The sequence below is a fragment of the Aethalodelphis obliquidens genome, unplaced genomic scaffold (assembly GCF_003676395.1).
Source record: "Aethalodelphis obliquidens isolate GAN/ISIS:26980383/991018 unplaced genomic scaffold, ASM367639v1 scaffold4, whole genome shotgun sequence".
NCBI lineage: Eukaryota > Metazoa > Chordata > Mammalia > Artiodactyla > Delphinidae > Aethalodelphis > Aethalodelphis obliquidens.
In genome coordinates, this window is record NW_020837948.1 from 60406081 (window position 1) to 60424770 (window position 18690).

At 36.1% G+C, this 18690-nt stretch overlaps 1 protein-coding gene across 5 annotated transcripts in view; it reads right to left on the reverse strand.

Annotated features, from left to right (window-relative positions):
* FCHO2 (FCH and mu domain containing endocytic adaptor 2) overlaps positions 1-18690 on the reverse strand; it is a 115930-nt gene that overhangs the window by 80113 nt on the left and 17127 nt on the right. For all 5 annotated transcript variants that reach the window (XM_027100865.1, XM_027100864.1, XM_027100863.1 and 2 more), the window contains exons 3-5: positions 6590-6664; positions 3506-3647; positions 3268-3420 (exon numbers count right to left, since the gene is read on the reverse strand). In XM_027100865.1, coding sequence (XP_026956666.1) covers positions 3268-3420; positions 3506-3647; positions 6590-6664 — 370 coding nt within the window. The remainder of the gene's footprint in view (positions 1-3267; positions 3421-3505; positions 3648-6589; positions 6665-18690) is intronic.

The following is an 18690-nucleotide window of genomic DNA, read 5'->3' on the forward strand; positions in this document are numbered from 1 at the left end:
AACACATCTAGTATCACAAGCAAAGATGTCACCTCTGAGCAGAACAATTAGAAAAAAGCACCCCTTCCTCTTCTTTTCTTTTTGCTGATTGAGAAGATTTAGACTATACTTCTATTCTCTCAGTAGTTATGCTTAATGTTCATGCTTGCAAAATGAACTTTCGAGATACTCCTGAATCTTTTTTCACAGTCAGATTCTGACCCTTCTCAGTTACTTCCAATTCAGGGACTGCTGAGGTCTGCTTTTTTCCCCACATAGTATTATCTTCAATGTCACCAAAAGCATTACTGACAGAGCATTTCTTAAAAGTGTTCCACTATCATCTCCAGATTTTCTTCCAAACACTGGTGCTCACATTTTCTTGATCTTACCAGGTTTCAACAAAAGGTTTTCAGACAACAATCAGAACTAATCCTTCCTCAATGCTCTTAAAGTGGTCTGTTAATTGAAACATCAACGTGTTGCAGTTGTCCAATCAGGCCACTAGGTATATAACAACCAAGTTCACAGAGGCAGTGAAACTACACCACAAGTGCCACCATGCCAACAGTGATTATATGATACTATCATTTGATGATGCATTCTGATTTCAGAGATGTGAGGAAAAAGATATACCCGGTAGCTTTTAATATTCTCTTTTTCTCTGGTGCCTCGTTCTGAATTTATCTTTATTTAACCTGCTTAATACCAAGAATGTACTTTTGATCTAAGAACTCCTGAGTTTTTTTAATTCTGAAATATTCTGATCTGTTAACTCTTCAAATATTACCTGTCTACCATCCTCTCCATTTTTTTTTCTTCTGAAATCCACATCAGATGAATGTTGGTAACCTTTATTCTCTGTACTATGTTATGGGTGAGTGCCCAAATTCAATCTTTCACTATATTAGCTCTAAAGTTTGTCTTCTCTGTTGTTTTTTTTAAAATTTCAATAACCATATATTTCATTGCCAAATTTTCTGGTTAGCTGTTTTCCCATCTACTAGATCTTATTTCATTATCTCTCTTAATTTCTTTAATATAAATTTATATTCGTTTGCATATCTGAACATCCTCAACAAACACGAACGTTTCTGATCATCTATTTTATAAATCTAAATTTTATTTGGAGTGAATTCTTATTCTAATTGTTAAATTTATTGCCACCTGTCTTAGCAGAGGTATCCCCTGCTTTTCAAAAGTTTGTCTTACAAGTTTGTTTGCTTTTACAAAAGAATTATATTAGTTCCTGTTTTCACGAACTGAAAAACATTCAAAGAGGATTTTCACTTTTACAAAAACAGGTGAAAAGAAAAACAGCATTCAGCGTTTGCTTTGCAGGAGCCGTTACAGAGGCAGCGCACACTCTGAGAAGCAGTGAAAGTGGCACCACCAAGCTCCTTCCCAGGATCTACACTCAGCATCGGTCTCCAAAGCTTTGAACTGTGTCTGTAAGCATCTGTGCTTTATCTCAATTTATTTTGTGCATGCATTAGCAAGATGTGTTCTAAGGTACTTTCTTCTCTGCTTACGCCATTTTGGCTTATGAAAGGTTTCACAGGAACACTCTACTGTTGTATAGCAGGGAAAGCTATATTAGCTATATTAGATTCCTTAAGATGTGCTTTTGCTCATTTCAGGTGGGAGGTTTCTTGTTTTTTCCCCTCTCTCTTCTCTCTCTCCCTCCATCAGTGATGCTGGAAAAACTCTATAGAATACAAGGTAAACATCACCTCCTAGAATTGTGTTATATTCTATCATTTATGCTCACCCATCCCCATTTAGCAGTTTCAGGTTATCTCCTGCCAGCCCTCCAAGGCCCCAATTTAGTATTAGTCTTATAAAGGTAGCTTTTAATTAATTCCCTGGAAGAATATAGGGGATATGAACGAAACAGTCATGAACTGGTTCCTTGGCCTGACTGCCAGTCAGAACTGCATCCTTAAACCCCAACTTCCAATAACGCTTCAGCCCTTCAGCAGCTCAACAGTCTTTTTTCACTACTTATAGTTTCACCAAGTGAGTGGGGTTCCTTGGGCTTCATCTCAAGCGGGGAATATTTAGTCCCCTTTACCACACAAGAGCTAAATTCCACTGCCTAACTTAGGACTTTGGGTCCAACAGCCCTGCATAATCAATCTCTACATGCCCTTCTGAGTTTCTGTTCCATTTCTGGTTCATTATGAAGATAACAGTCTTCTTTTTGGAGCATGTTATTTTGCTTTATTTTCCCTTTTCATATATTTTATTCTTAACTGCTATGCCTGGAATGAAGAGCATTTTAAAATCATGAACTTACTGTGCCTCATTTTTTACCCCCTCCCAATTTTTATTTATCACACAAAACACTAAAGGAAACATATTACCCCAAATTCCATTGACTGTTTTGATTTTTCCAGATGCTCTTCTGGTTTTTGCCCATGTATATACACTTTTATAATTATTATAATTGCAACATAATTACAGCTTTGTTATTTTTTAATGGCAATTTCAAATATTCTACAAAGCTTTCAAAATTATCACTCCCTATGGCTGATTCCTAAATGATATATACCACATCAAACAAGTGGATAGTTAAACTGTTTTGAAAGGGGAAAAATATCTACTTTTAATCAAAATGAGAGTGGGGGAAAAGGTTGTGGTTTACCACAATACTACATACATGGGCTCAAAGTCAGCAATAAATCACCCACAACATATATTTAAAGTTTATCTCAAGTAACTATTGCCTTGCTAAATCTACCAAAGTCTTGCTTCAAAAAAATTTTTACCTCATTATTAAATCTTACACCAAGCAGCATCTCATCAATTATCTTATAAAAATATCCTGCAGGGCTTCCCGGGTGGCACAGTGGTTGAGAGTCCGCCTGCCTATGCAGGGGACACGGGTTCGTGCCCCGGTCCGGGAAGATCCCACATGCCGCAGAGCGGCTGGGCCCGTGAGCCATGGCCACTGAGCCTGCGCGTCCGGAGCCTGTGCTCCACAACAGGAGAGGCCACAACAGTGAGAGGCCCACGTACCGCAAAAAAAAAAAAAAAAAAAAAAAATCCTGCAAATGTGTCACCAATATAAAGAAATCATTCCTTTTTATGTATTTGCTAATCTATCTACCAGATACAACATATTTTGTAAACCTACTTCTGTTTCACTTAGGTAAATCACTAACACTCAGAGGCACAGTGACTTCATCTTTAATACGAGATCATTCTTGAGTGTTTAAAGATTAAAGGCAGTCTTGTATTTGAAAATGCTTGAAACCACAGAGGTATTATTTTTATTACAATTACCTTTTCTATTTCTCTTTGTGTAGCTCCTTCCTTTTTCAAACGTTCCTGTTCTACACATTTGGCATTGTAATTTTCCTTGGATTTCTGGAGGGCTTGAGTTATGCTCTGAATGGTTTGAACAGCTTCCAGAGTTCCTGCAACTTCTTCTTTAGTCTGTTTGGTATGAAATGATTCATCAAAATGCAGAACTACAAAGCATTCAATATCTGACCAATCAATCCTTTAACAAAACTGATACCTTTTTATGCGATTTTACTTGTTCTTCTCCATACTTCTGAACTTCTTTTATTAATTCTTGTAATTTTCTAACAAGATCCAAGTGACAATTTGCTAATTTCTCTGTAGATGTTTTGAACACATCCCACACTGGTGCAAATGTTCTAAAGCAAAGAAAACATGGGAATAATTTACTAACAGGAAGAAAAAGTTTAAGGTTCCAGAATAGAACCAATGGAAATAATGTTATATTCAGTAATTTTAATTAGTCAAAAGATGAAATTAAATTAAATCACAAATGAAACGACTGACAGCCTGACCTTGATTTTTTTTAAAATCCTTGGTTAATTAGTTAAAATATTTTTATACCTCAGATACAGAGAAATGAGTTAACTCATATCACAGGTCTGGCCATGACCCTCCCTTAATTATAACGTGTCATTTTCTGAGTTGATTTGGTTATTTAGATTTGTATCAGAAGCCCTTCTAATCACTGTCTACTGTTTAAAACTAACTTATTATCAAATCTAAATTTTAGACTCTTCAGTGCTCCATTTAAAATGCTTCATCAAAAATAAAAGCTCCTGCAAATTCCCTGGCAGTCCAGTGGTTAGGACTCCGTGCTTCCAATGCAGGGTCACAGGTTCGATCCCTGGTCGGGGAACTAAGATCCCACATGCCTGCAGTGCGGCCAAAAAAACCAAATAAATAAAATTAAGAAGATAAAAGCTCCTCTGAATTTAAACATGCAAAAGTCAAATTTGTACATGATTTTTTAAGTGCCTTCATCATTAAAATTTATTGAAGAATGACTTTAAAACTGTTATCTGAAACTTTGTTTCAGATTTTACCCGTGTACTTCAACAAACACTGAGAGTCCCCTTTCTACTACACTTGGTATAGAATGTATGACATACTTTCCTACCACTTCTTCTCAACATTGAGAATTTAATATTTTCAACAGGTTCAACTACTTCCAAGAGTTACTACATTATAATATTTTGAATAATACTTAGGATGCCAAAGGTTAGTTTAAACTAATCTGGTCAGTAGGGAATGATATAAGAATAATTTTATCCTATGCTTTCCTCAGGTACTTCCTCAGAGATTTTCAACAGCACGTGCTTTGCTCTATGATAAAACAAAAACAAATAGCAACAATGATCACTAACGCAAGACGGTAGAGACAGAAATTACTTACCCTAATATGTACTCTGTGCCAGTTACTGCATTTCCTACCCAGTAGGAAAGCTAACCGACAACAATCATTTTAAGCAATAACAAAAAGTTCAAAGAGAATAATTAAAATACTTAAATAGGACTGTTCTGATTAGATCTTACCTCACACTTTTAAATCTAATCAGCACTAAATGTGGCAAGTAGTTAGATGGAAAATTTTGAGAGAAAAAAGGACACCTGAAAAGTATCCACTCACTACAGCACCAAAATACATGTACATCACTTCAGGTAAACCTGATACATGATAGTCTAGACTTTACAAAACAGGTAAGATGAGAGTGTCCCTTTACTTTACCCAAGGATTATTTACACTGAAAGGAGGTTCAACATAAGATTTCTTTAAATACAGGTTTCTTTAAGGAATTCCAAGTATCATTCCATTTTTTAAAGTTTGACATACACAACTTTTTTCTGGTCAGGTAATACAAGTTAATGTACAATGAGCACTAAGAAAGGAAACTGACCAATCCAAAATATGTTTAAATGCAACTAAATACAGAAAGATAAAATTCAATTCTTGCCTAAATATGTATCAGTAAACAAAAACATTAATATTTAAAATCTTTATAATCTTAAGTAACAACACTAACACAAAATATAAAATATCACCTATTATTCATGAAAGACACATATTCCAAAGACAGAAATGTTTTCAGTAACTTTATTAGAAAACACATGTTTTTTTCTACCTCCCACCTGGTAACTAAAAATAAGAATTTCCTATATTAAAACCATGGCCTCATACTGAGTGAAATAAGTCAGACACAGAAAGACAAATATCATGATATTGCTTATATGTGGAATCTGAAAAAAAAGGGGGGGTACAAATGAACTTATTTACAAATCAGAAATGGAGTCACGGATGTAGAAAACAAACTTACGGTTCCCAAGGGATGGGGGGAGGGATAAATTGGGAGACTGGGACTGACATATACACTCTACTATATATAAAACAGATAACTAACAATAGCCTGCTGAATAGCACAGGGAACTCTACTCACTACTTTGTAATGGCCTACATGGGAAAAGAATCTTAAAAAAAACAAAAACAGAAGTAGAGTCACAGATGTAGAAAACAAACTTATGGTTACCAAGGGATGGGGTGAGAGGGGGAGAGCTGGGAGATTGGGGTTGACGTACACATACTAGTATATCTAAAATAGATAACTAATAAGAACCTATTGTATAGCACAGGAAACTCTGCTCAATACGCTGTAATGGCCTACTTGGGAAAAGAATCTAAAAAAAGAGTGGATATTTGTATATGTATAACTGACTCACTTTGCTGTACACCTGAAACTAATACAACATTGTAAATCAACTCTACTCCAATAAAAAGTTTTTAAAAATAATAAATAAATATTTCTAAAGTATCAATCATACTGGACACCTAAAAGAATGAGTATATGAGAGAAAAATAAATTATTTATTAAAAAGAAAAACAACAAAACATGGTCAATTGGTTAAAGCTAGGTTCTGTTATTCCAGTTACTTTCTGGCCCTTCTACTGTGGTCAATAAAGAAGAAATTATGTTTTAGAAGAGGCACGTCTACATGGAGGAGTTAGAAACAGGAGGCTGCCAGAAAAGTGAGGAGAGATATGGAAAAAAGAAGGAAGAATGAAGTTGTATTGTGTAGTTTAACAAAGGGAAAAAAGTAAGTTTCATTTACTTTGTGTTAACTGATTCAGCAAATTCAATTATACTTTCTATCAAGTCGAGAATATATTCACATATAGACGCATTTTGAATAAACACATTACATACTATTATATTTATGAACCATTTTATCCTCAATGGGAACCTACTATTCTCATAAACTTTGCCTAAATCAACATTGAAAGAGTTCTTCAAAGAAATTAACTCACCCAAGTTGTGAATAATTGCTTGCAGACTTTGCTAGTTTTGTCATTGACCTGGAGTACGCCTCTTCTATTGTAGCTCTGTTAAATCAAATTTCCATATTATAATAGCTCTTGTTTAATGACCAAACACATAGCAAAATTATTAAAATACAGTCACAACTGTAGAAACAAAAAGATAACTCAAAGTATATGTTAAAAATAAGTAGGTATGTGGTCATGAATTTCTAGCTTATCTTTAAATGGCCTTTGTGCACATCTACTTAAAGAACTAGTCTGGTATAGAACTAAAATAATGTATTGATATACCACCAAAAAAACTTTAGTGAAGTCACTCCTCTTCTTACCTTTAGTATCAATGGTTATCGGAACAGGAAGTACAAAAGTACTGTTTCTTGCATTCTCTCTATATACAAACTGATTCAGTATGAAAGTCATTTGTGTTTAATATTTCCTTGGTGTACTTAATATAGTTTTATTATTAACATTGTGAATTCATTATCATGCACATTTAATGGAACAAGAGATTGAGGACAGTCATTTGTACAAAACTACGTATGAATTATTAGCAAGTCTGAGATCCTGAACTTCAGTACTTAATCTAGTCTGTGATTAGATCTAAAACACTAACAAGTATTTCACACTAGGATACTGTGCTTTATATAGCTGCTATTCAGCATACAGAATTTTAGGCTAAAAAAATTAAACCATTAAATATAGAATAGAAAAAAATTTTCCTATAGGCACGTAACTTACAAATGAAAACTATGACGTTGTCTTGGCCTTCATAACACTACAAAAATTAAGTTCTATCTTACCTCACCCATAATTACCCTGTCCCTTCTCAATCTGTGCTACCCTTAACAAAGAAACAGTCTACAACCACCACTGCCTTCCAGTTACTTTGATAGCTTCAACTAACATTCAGAGATCAACAAATCCAGATCTCCACCCTGCTCTTGAAGCAAATCATCTGTTTAATATCTAAATGCCTCAAGCATAACTCTAGCTAGACATCTTAATCATCTCAAGGTCAGAATATCCAAACTAAGTTTATCTCCAGACTCTTCCCCAACCCCACAAAAGGTAGCTCTTTAACAAAAAGCAACTATTAACAGTAACTGCCTCTCACTGACGGCACTGTGATTTTTTTCTGCTCCTTTAAACTTCCGGGTGTCTTTTTAATATACTATATTACAAGGGTAGTACTTTGATACTTTTTAGAAAGTTAATACAGAAATAGTATCTCAATGAATAAGTTTAACAGCAAGGAAAAAATGGTTCATTTCCAGTACTAGTAAATTGATCCAAAAACCTTCCAATGAGAAAAAGCTGGAGAGGTGGTGGGTGTGCCTAAAAGGCATCAGAGAACTAAAGAGGCAGTTAAGAATCAGCAGGCCAAGACCCAAGAGAAGGCTATCCAGAGAAGAGAGACAGAGAGGTAGGGCAGCTTTTCCCCTGGGGCATCTACAAGCGGCAGCTGACCCTGAGAAGCGGAGCAAAGCCTCACAAGGTAAAGGAGACAAAACTAGCTTCAGACTTGCCAAAGGTGGGAAGCATGGAAAATCCCATACCCTTTAAACTGAGACTCAAAGAGTAAGGATATAAGGAGCTAAGGATGAACCGTAAGTAGGCAAGCTCTCAAAGGGACTGCAAACATTATCTTTTCAAACTGATATTGGATCCTGGATGGTTGTCTTATATACATTCATACAACCACCAGGTACATAAGGAAACAAGACAAGACGAACCACCAGCGGAAGCAAATTTAACAATGTTCCACACGCTAAGATTATAAAACTTAGACTTTATGAGTTTATGCATTATGATCAAGGAGCCAGTCGATTAAATCAAAATTTCACTAGAGAGCTAAAAATCATTTTTCAAAAGTGGGGGAAAGCACAGCAAATTTGAAAAAAATATAAATTCTATATCTGAAAAATACAATAACCAAAATTAATATCTCAATGGATGCAGTTTAACTATAGATTCATAGATTCATACGTCTATAGAACTATAGACATAAAGTAGAGAGAGGTGAGAAGATCTGGATTCTGGATTAAAGCTCAGTGAAACATAAACTAACATAACATGGTAAATCAACTACACTCCAATAAAAATTAATTAAAAAAAGGGAAAAAGCTCAGTGAAACAAAAGAATGGAAAACAGAAAAGAAATAAAAGACAAAGGACAGAGCAAAAAGGTCTAACATATGTGTAAAGAAAGTAAGAATGGGTCAGAAGAAACATATATTTGCAGAGATAATGACAGAGGATTTTCCAAAACTGACCACAGATATCAAACCACAGGTTCAAGTAGCCCAACAAACCCTAAGAGGATAAATAAAGAGGTATGTACATCTAGTCACATCATAGTAAAACTGCTGAAAGTCAAAGACAAAAGGAAAAGCTTAAAAGCAGCTAAACCTTTCCCACCATCAGACTTTACCTTCAAAGGAACAATAATTAGCCTGACAGCTAACATCTCAACAGTAGATAATGCAATGGTCTTCAAAGAATTTTTTTTTAATCTAGTAAAATGCAAAACTATAAAACTCCTTTAAAATAACATAGGAGAAAACTTACATGACCTTGGGTATGGCAATGTCTTTTTAGATAGAACACTATAGACATGGCCTATGAAAGAACTCATTGATAAGCTGGACTTCATTAAAATTAAAAACTGCTCTGTGAAAGATGATGTCAAGAAAATAAGAGGACAAGCCACAGACTGGGAGAAATTATTTGCAAAAGACAAAAGAGAAAAAGAAATGTTATCCCAAATACACACAGAACTCTTAAAACTCAACAATAAGAAAACAAACAACCTGATTAAAAAATGGGCCAGGGGGCTTCCCTGGTGGCGCAGTGGTTGAGAATCTGCCTGCTAATGCAGGGGACACAGGTTCGAGCCCTGGTCTGGGAGGATCCCACATGCCGCAGAGCAACTAGGCCCGTGAGCCACAACTACTGAGCCTGTGCGTCTGGAGCCTGTGCTCCGCAACAAGAGAGGCGGCGATAGTGAGAGGCCCGCACACCGCGATGAAGAGTGGCCCCTGCTTGCCACAACTAGGGAAAGCCCTCGCACAGAAACGAAGACCCAACACTGCAAAAATAAATAAAATAAATTAATAAACTCCTACCCCCAACATCTTCTTTAAAAAAAAAAAAAAAAAAAGAAAATGGGCCAGGGCTTCCCTGGTGGCACAGTGGTTGAGAATTCGCCTGCCGATGCAGGGGACAAGGGTTCGCACCCCGGTCCGGGAAGATCCCACATGCCGCAGAGCGGCTGGGCCGGTAAGCCATGGCCACGGAGCCTGCGCATCCGGAGCCTGTGCTCCACAACGGGAGAGGCCACAACACTGAGAGGCCCGCGTACCGCAAAAAAACAAACAAACAAAAAATGGGCCCAAAACTTTGACACCTCACCAAAGACGATATACCAATGACAGATAAGCATATGAAAAGATGCTCCACATCATATGTCATCAGAGAAATGTAAATTAAAACAAGATACCACTACATACCTATTAGAATGGCCAAAGTGTGGAACACTGACAACACCAAATACCAGCAAGGATGTGGACCAACAGAAATTCTCATTCATTGATGGTGAGAATGCAAAGTGATATTTTGGAAGCCACTTTGGAAGACTGTTTCGCAGTTTCTTACAAAACTAAACTTATTCGTAAACTACAATCTAGGAATTGTGTTCTTTCCTATATACTCAGAGGAGTTGAAAACTTATGTTCACACAAAAACACGCACAAGTATGTTTATAGCAGCTTTATTCATAACTGCCAAAACTCAAAAGCAACCAAGATGTCCTTCAGTAGATGAATGGATAGATGATGGATAAATAATTCATATCCAGACAACAGAATATTATTCAGCATATTACTAAGTGAAAGAAACCAACCTGAAAATGCTATTACATACTGTATGATTCCAACTAAGGCTGACCTTTGAACAACATGGGTTTGAACTGTGCGGGTCCACTTATACACAGATTTTTTTTCAACAAATACATACTACAGTACTAAATGGTCCACAGTTGGTTGAATCCACGGATACAGAACAGCAGATATGAAGTGCCCACTGTAAAGTTATATACAGATATTGGACTGCATAGAGGGTTGGCACCCCTAACCCCTGTGCTATTTAAGGATCAACTACGTATGACATTCTGGAAAAGGCAAAACTATGGAGACATAAAAACAGAGCACAGACGATTCTAGGGCTGTGAAAATACTCTGCAAAATATTATAATGATGGATATATGTCATCATACATTTGACCAACCCATAGAATGTATAACACCAAGAGTGAACCCCAAGGTAAACGATGGATTTTGGGTGATTAGGATGTATCAATGCAGGTTCATCCTTGGTTAAAAAAAAAAAAAGGTACCATTCTGGTGAGTAATGTTGATAATGGGGGAGGCTATGCGTGTCTGGGGGCAGGGGACATATGGAAAATCTCTGTACCTTCCTCTCAATTTTGTTGTAAACCTAAAACTGCTCCAAAAAAATGACTTTAAAAGAAACCTACCAACTAGAATTCCATACCCAGCAAAAATATAAATGAAAGTAAACCCCTAATAAAATAACAGATCTAGGTGATGAGCGTCAATGGCTACTAACATCACAAAAGAGATATAACCAGATACTATATGCCTCTGATGAAAGTACACACCATCGCTGATGAAGTATTCTTGTCAAAATATTGAACTGAATTTGATCTAGTTACTACATTCAAATAAAAATTTATAAGAAATATAGGAGTAAAGGAAAATGTTAAATAAAACTATGAATATGCAATTAGCATGTTCCAGGATTTGGGACCCTCTATAGAACAAATAATTTGGTTTCTTAAACAAAAAAATAAAGTAAGGAAGGAGTGAGGAGAACTACAGATTAAGAGACTCAAAAATCACATCCATCAAACATAGTGTATAACTCTTGCTGGGATCTTGATTAGAGGAAATCAATTATGTGTATCGTGTGTATATGGCAATTGAGAAAAAGTGAGCACTGACTGGATATCTGGTGATATTAGGAATTAATACTACATTTTTAGATAAGGTAACATACTGCAGCTATGTTTTTTAAACAGCCCTTATCTTTCACAGACACAAATGAAATGCTAATGGATGAAATGCAATGTTTCTGAATCTGAGATCCACTTTATAACTATTCAAGAGTAGTGGTATGGGACTTCCCTGGTGGCGCAGTGGTTAAGAATCCGCCTGCCAATGCAGGGGACACAGGTTCGAGCCCTGGTCCGGGAAGATCCCACATGCCACGGAGAAACTAAGCCCATGTGCCACAACTACCGAGCCTGCGCTCCAGAGCCTGCAAGCCACAACTACTGAGCCTATGCACCGCCAACTGCTGAAGTCTGCGCACCTAGAGCCCATGCTCCACAACAAGAGAAGCCACTGCAATGAGAAGCCCGCGCGCCGCAACGAAGAGTAGCCCCCGCTTACCATAACTAGAGAAAGCCCGTGCGCGGCAATGAAGACCCAATGCAGCCAAAAATAAATAAAATAAATAAATTTTTAAAAAAATGATTAAAAGAAAAAGAGTAGTGGTATGGAATGGATGGAACAAGCCTGGCCATGATTTGACAATGTTGAAGCTCAGTGATTGCAACATGGAAGTTCATTATATTAAGTTCCTAACTTCTGAGTAAGTTTTATATATGTTTGAAAGTGTCCATAATAAAAAGTTTTTAAAATAAAGATAAATTAAAGATATGATCAGACTAACAAAAATTGAGAATTCATCACCAGAAAATCCACATTAAGGAATATTAAAAGAAGTTTTTTAAAGAGAAGAAAAATGATCCAGGACAAAATATCAGAGAAAAAGTAAATAATTTTAATAAATCTAAAAAATAACTATATAAGGACTTGCCTGGTGGCACAGTGGTTAAGAACCCGCCTGCCAGTGCAGGGGACATGGGTTTGATCCCTGCTTCGGGAAGATTCAACATACCGCGGAGCAACTAAGCCCTTGCGCCACAACTACTGAACCTGTGCTCTAGAGCCCACAAGCCACAACTACTGAGCCTGCGTGCCACTGAAGCCTGTGTACCTAGAGCACGTGCTCTGCAACAAGAGAAGCCACTGCAATGAGAAGCCTGCACACCGCAACAAAGAGTAGACCCCGCTCACCACAACTAGAGAGAGCCCACGCAGAGCAATGAACATCCAACGCAGCCAAAAAAAATTAATTTTAAAAAAAGATCAACTAGGTTAGATACTAAAAATATTTTTTGATTACCATTAATTTTGTTAGATGGGTAATATTATCGTCTTCTAAGTCATTAGCTGTTAGAAATACATACATAGGGACTTCCCTAGTGGTGCAGTGGTTAAGAATCCACCTGCCAATGCAGGGGACACGGGTTTGATCCCTGGTCTGGGAGGATTCCACATGGCGTGGAGCAACGAAGCCCGTGCGCCACAACTACTGAGCCTGTGGTCTAGAGCCGAGCCACGACTACTGAACCCACGTGCTGCAACTACTGAAGCCCATGCACCTAGAGCCCGTGCTCCGCAACAAGAGAAGCCCACGCACTGCAATGAAGAGTAGCCCCCACTTGCCGCAACTAGAGAAAGCCCACGTGCAGCAACAAAGACCCAACACAGCCAAAAAAGAAAAAGAAAAAAAAAAAACTCTGGCCTACAGACCTGTCCATAGGATCAAGCTGCACATTTAAAAAAAAAAAAAAAACACATACATAAGTATCTATGGATGCAATAATTTGATGTCAGGGAACTGTTTCAAACAAGACTGTCAAAATACTAAAAACTGTTGAAACTATATTATAGTTCATTACTTAGTGGTTTGTAATACTTTCTCTATTTTTTTGGCTAAGTTTGAAATTTTTCAAATAAAAAGCTAAAGAAACACACAACAAAAATGGCATATATGTGTAATTTCCACAATAAAAAGTGTTTTAAAAATAGAAAACTTTTAATTTCCAGAGTAAAAAGTTAAACACACACACACACAAATGGCATATAAAGCATGTAAGTCAGGAGGTGGTAGTGTTCTCAGGTTCCTGCATTTTCAGGAAGATGATAAAAGTACCAATTATTATTAGAAATTAATACATCAAGGAAATATGTTATAATCTCTAGGATAACTACTAAAAGAATGAGGCTGTTACTTCTAAGGTGATAGAAGAAAAAAAATTAATAGAATAAAAGAAAACTTTTTAAGGCCAAAAGGCAAGAAAGAGGAGGACAAAATATAAAACAAGTAGGATAAATAGAAAAAAAATACTAAAGGGGTTAGCAAACTGCAGCACCGTCAGCAAATCTAGCCAATTGTTTGTCTTCATAAATAAAGATTAGAATACATCCATGCTCATTTATTTACGTGTTGGTTACAGCTGCTTTTGTACTAAAAGAACAGAGCTGAATAGTTGCAACAGAGACCAGACCACACACAAAGGCTTTACACAAAAAGTTTGACAACCTCTGACACAACGAATTTGAACCCAAATATATCTGCAAATATACTGTATGTAAAGGACTAAATGCTCCAGTTAAACAATATAGATTTTGAAAATGGCTTTAAAAACAAGAGAGAAACATATCTACACCACAAAAACACAGCTAAGGAAAAAAATGCAAACACTAACCAAAAGCAAACAGATGACACTTTAATAACAACAAAGAAGACTTCAAGGCAAAAACACTGCTAGAGACATAAAAGGACACTGCATAATGAATGAAAGAAAAAAAGTTCAAATCACCTGAAGATGTCATAGTTCTAAATTTCTATCCATCTACTAACATGGCCCCAAATATATAAAGCAAAAATTGGCAGTACTACATGGATGAACATTCACAATCAATATGAAAGATTTTCAAAACAGCTCTTTCAGGAACTGATAAAATGAGGATTAAAAAACAAAAACCAGTGAGGATATATTAGAATTAAACAACAGAATTCACAAACTTACCATAATAAATACATATAGAACTCAATACCCAACAGATACAAAATATTTTCAGGTACATAGAGATATTTAGTAAACTGACTCTACCCTGGTCCATAAACCAAGTGTCAACAAATTTCCAAACATTGAAATCATACAGGTATGTTCTCTAATCACAATGTAATTAAGCTTGAAATCAACAGGAAGAATATACCTTTACAAATCAACACATATTTCGAAATTAAGAAATGCACTTCTAAATAACCCACAGAGGCAAGAAAGAAAACACAATGAAACTTTAAAAATTTAAACAAAGTATAATGAAAATCCTATTTCTCAAAACTAGTGGAGTAGAACAAAAGCTATGCTTGAGAGAAACTTATAGAGTTAAATGAGTATGTCAGAAAAGAAAAAAAGTTGAAAATCATTAAGTTAAGCATCCATCCCCCCAAATTTAAAGAACAGAAAACTGAACACAAAGTTGAAGGAAATAAAGAAGTTAATGAAACAGAATATAAATATATAAAAAGAGACAAAGTCCATAATTGGTTCTTTGTACACACTATTAAAAACAACAGGGCTTCCCTGGTGGTGCAGTGGTTGAGAGTCCGCCTGCCGATGCAGGGGACACGGGTTCGTGCCCCGGTCCGGGAAGATCCCACATACCGCAGAGCGGCTGGACCCGTGAGCCATGGCCACTGAGCCTGCGCGTCCTGAGCCTGTGCTCCGCAACGGGAGAGGCCACAACAGTGAAAGGCCCACGTACCAAAAAAAACAAACAAACAAACATCAAATGAGACTGACCATGAAAAAAGGGAGAAGGCACAAATAACCAATATCAGGAATAAAGTGGGATGTCAGTACAGATCCTGTAGACATTTTTAAAACTTCATTGAAGAATATTAAGAATAACTTTTTGGCAATAAATTTGAAAATTTACATGAGATAGGAAAACTCCTTAAAATATAACTTATCAAACTCACAGAAGAGCTGCAATATCTGAATAGTCCTGTAACTATTTAAAAAATTAAATATGTGATTTAAAACCTTCCTACAAAGACAGTTTCAAGCCCAGATGGATTTACCAGCAAATTCTATAAAACACATAAGGAAGAAACTATAATCTCCCACAAATTTTTCCAGAGAATACAAAAATAGGGTATACTCCCCAACCCCTTTTAATGAAGCCAACAAACCTTGATTAGTAAAACGTAAGAAGGATATTTAGAGAAAGGAAATTTTCAGGCCAATCTCACTGATAAATACAGATGCAAACATAAGAAATAAAATAGTAGCAAACTGTTCTACTAATGTATAAAAACAATAATACATCTCCACAAAGTTTGGTTTATACCAGGAAAGGGAAGTTAGTTTAACATTCAAAATTCAACGTAATTCAGACTAACAAAAGAAAACAAAAGAAAGAAAACATCCATTCATGATTTTTTTAGAAAGGAAAACAAAAGCCTTACCAAAATAGTATGTAGAATTTCCATAATCTGATAAATAGCAGGGAAAAAAAACTAGAATAAATATTTAAGAGTGAAATGTGAGACTGGGAACAAGATAAGGATGCCTATCATCACCATTTCTATTCAGCATTACACTGGAGGTATTTGCCAGGGCAATAAGAAAAAGAAATAAAAGGTATAAAAGGGTATTAAAAAGGGAGAGATCAAACTGTCATTTTCACAAGATGATTACACACACAGAAAATCCAAAAGAATGTACAGATAAATAAAATTAACAGAATAAACAAGAATCACCAGGCTGCTAGACGACATATAAAACTCAAACTCATTTACATAAATTTGCAACACATAACTTACAAACTGCTTTTATCTAGAATATATAAAGAATTCCTTCAACTTATTTTTTTAAAGGAAGAAAAAAACCAGAAAAATAGGCAAAAGATGAAGAGATACTTCATAAAAGAAAAGATGCAAAAAGGAAAGATGCAAAGAAAAGACGCAAATGGCCATAAAAGAAAAGATGCAATATGAAAGGATGTTCAATCTCATTATTCATCAGGGAAACACAAATTAAAACCACAATGAGAGAGTACTACTTAACAGAATGGCTCAAATTAAAGGACAGACAAAACCAAGTGTTGATGAGGACATGCAGCAACTGGAACCCTCCAACAAGGCTGCTGCTGGTGTAAACTGGTACAACCACCTTGGAAAATTCTTTGGCATTAACTACTAGAGTTGAACATACACATGCTCTAAGACCTGGCAATTCTACTCCAGGGTAAATCACTAATCTAAATATGTGTATACTGAGACACGTGTGCAAGAATATTCAAAGCAGTATTACTTGTAACAGTAAAAAAACTGGTAACATCCCAAATGTCTGTCAACAATAGTAGATAAATACATTTAGTAAATTTACATAATTTAATATTAAACAGCATTGTAAATAAATTATACTAAATTCAACACGAATCTCACAAAAGTGCTGAGTAACAGGAGTCAGAAAAAATATCTACTCTATGATTAAATTGATACACTCATTACAAAGTTCAAAAAACAGATACAACTAACTTCCTTCAGATAAATTACAATATATCCATAAATGGAATATTACTCAATAACAAAAAAGAATGAATTACTGATACATGCAACAACATGGACCAATCTCAAAATAATTATACTGAGTGAAAGCACTGGACAACCAAGTATATCCTATATGACTCTATTTACATAAAATTCTAGAAAATGCAAACTAACCAAAGTGTCGAAAGCAGATGAGTAGTTGCTTATGGATGGGGGGGGGGGACAGAAGGAAGGTATTACAAAGGAGAGATGAATATGTTCACTATCTTGATTGTGGTGATGGTCATGAGTGCATGCATATGTCAAAATGTATGAAAATGTACACTTTAAATATGTGCAGCATATTGTGTGTCAATTATACCTCAATAAAGCTGTAGGGAGGGAAGAAAGAAAGGAGCAAAGGAGAAAGGGAGGAGAAATGAAGGGAGCATGGAAGTGGGGAGGAGAGGATGAGGATATGAGAGAAAGAAAGTCTGAATGACTAAGTTAAGAAGTTATTTAACATTTCTGGGTCCCAATTTTCTTATCTATAAAATAGGACTTAGAGTTTTGACAGTTAAATGAGATAATGTATGCAAAGTCCTTAGTGCATAGCATATGCTTATGTCTATCTTTTCTTCCTTTCTTTATCATTCACTCCTTCAAGAAATATGAGTATCCGATTGTGCCAGGCTCTGTGCTAGGCACTGGATACAACAGAATTTTGTATACTGTTCCCCTATAAGGAACAGAAACAATAACAAATAACAAAAATGAGTATTACAACATTTTATAAATACTACAAAGAGATATATGATGTTGAGAGAGATTACAATAAGTGATTTTGACCTAGTCAGAGAGATTAGGAAAGGCATCCGTGGAGAAGTAAGCACACTGCTGACCTCGTAAGGTCAGCATGTACAAACAAGGACTAAGCATGTACAAAATCTGGACTGAAAAAAAGCCTGCCAATAAAATAGCCAATGTCTCTGGAGAGGAAAAAGGAGTCTGAATAAAGAGGAGTCTAGTGTGAGCTAAAGCTTGAAAGGCAATTTGGGATCAGACCACACAGTTCTGTCTTAAGAGCAATAGGAAGCTTCTGAAATGGTTTAAACAAGGAGTAACAAACTGATCTGTAGTTTGAAGAAAACAAAAAACACTCCAATTACAGTACAGAGAATAAGTTGCAGGAAAACAAGAATGAATGTAGATAGGCCAGTTAGGTGCTACTGCTGCAGTCCAGGCAACAATAAATATAGCTTGGATCAGGACAGTGATGTTAGAAATTCATTCTATCAAAAAATCTTTACTGAGGGCCTACTAAGGGCTGAGCTCTATCCTAAGTGCAGGAGAATGAACAATAAGCAAAAAAGACAAAAAAAGAAAATCCCTGACCTTGTGGGGTTTACAGTCTAGTGGGGAGAAACAGACAGACAAATAAATAAGTAAAATATCACTTGTATCTGGTGGTTGTTAAGTGCTATGAAGAAAAATAAAGTAGGGAAGGGGGAGTGAAAGGAGGTGTCTCACTGCCCACAGAATCATTAAGGGGTCAGATTCTGAGCAAAGAAGGGATGACCCGGGAGTCCTGGACTTCTTAACTGACATAAATAG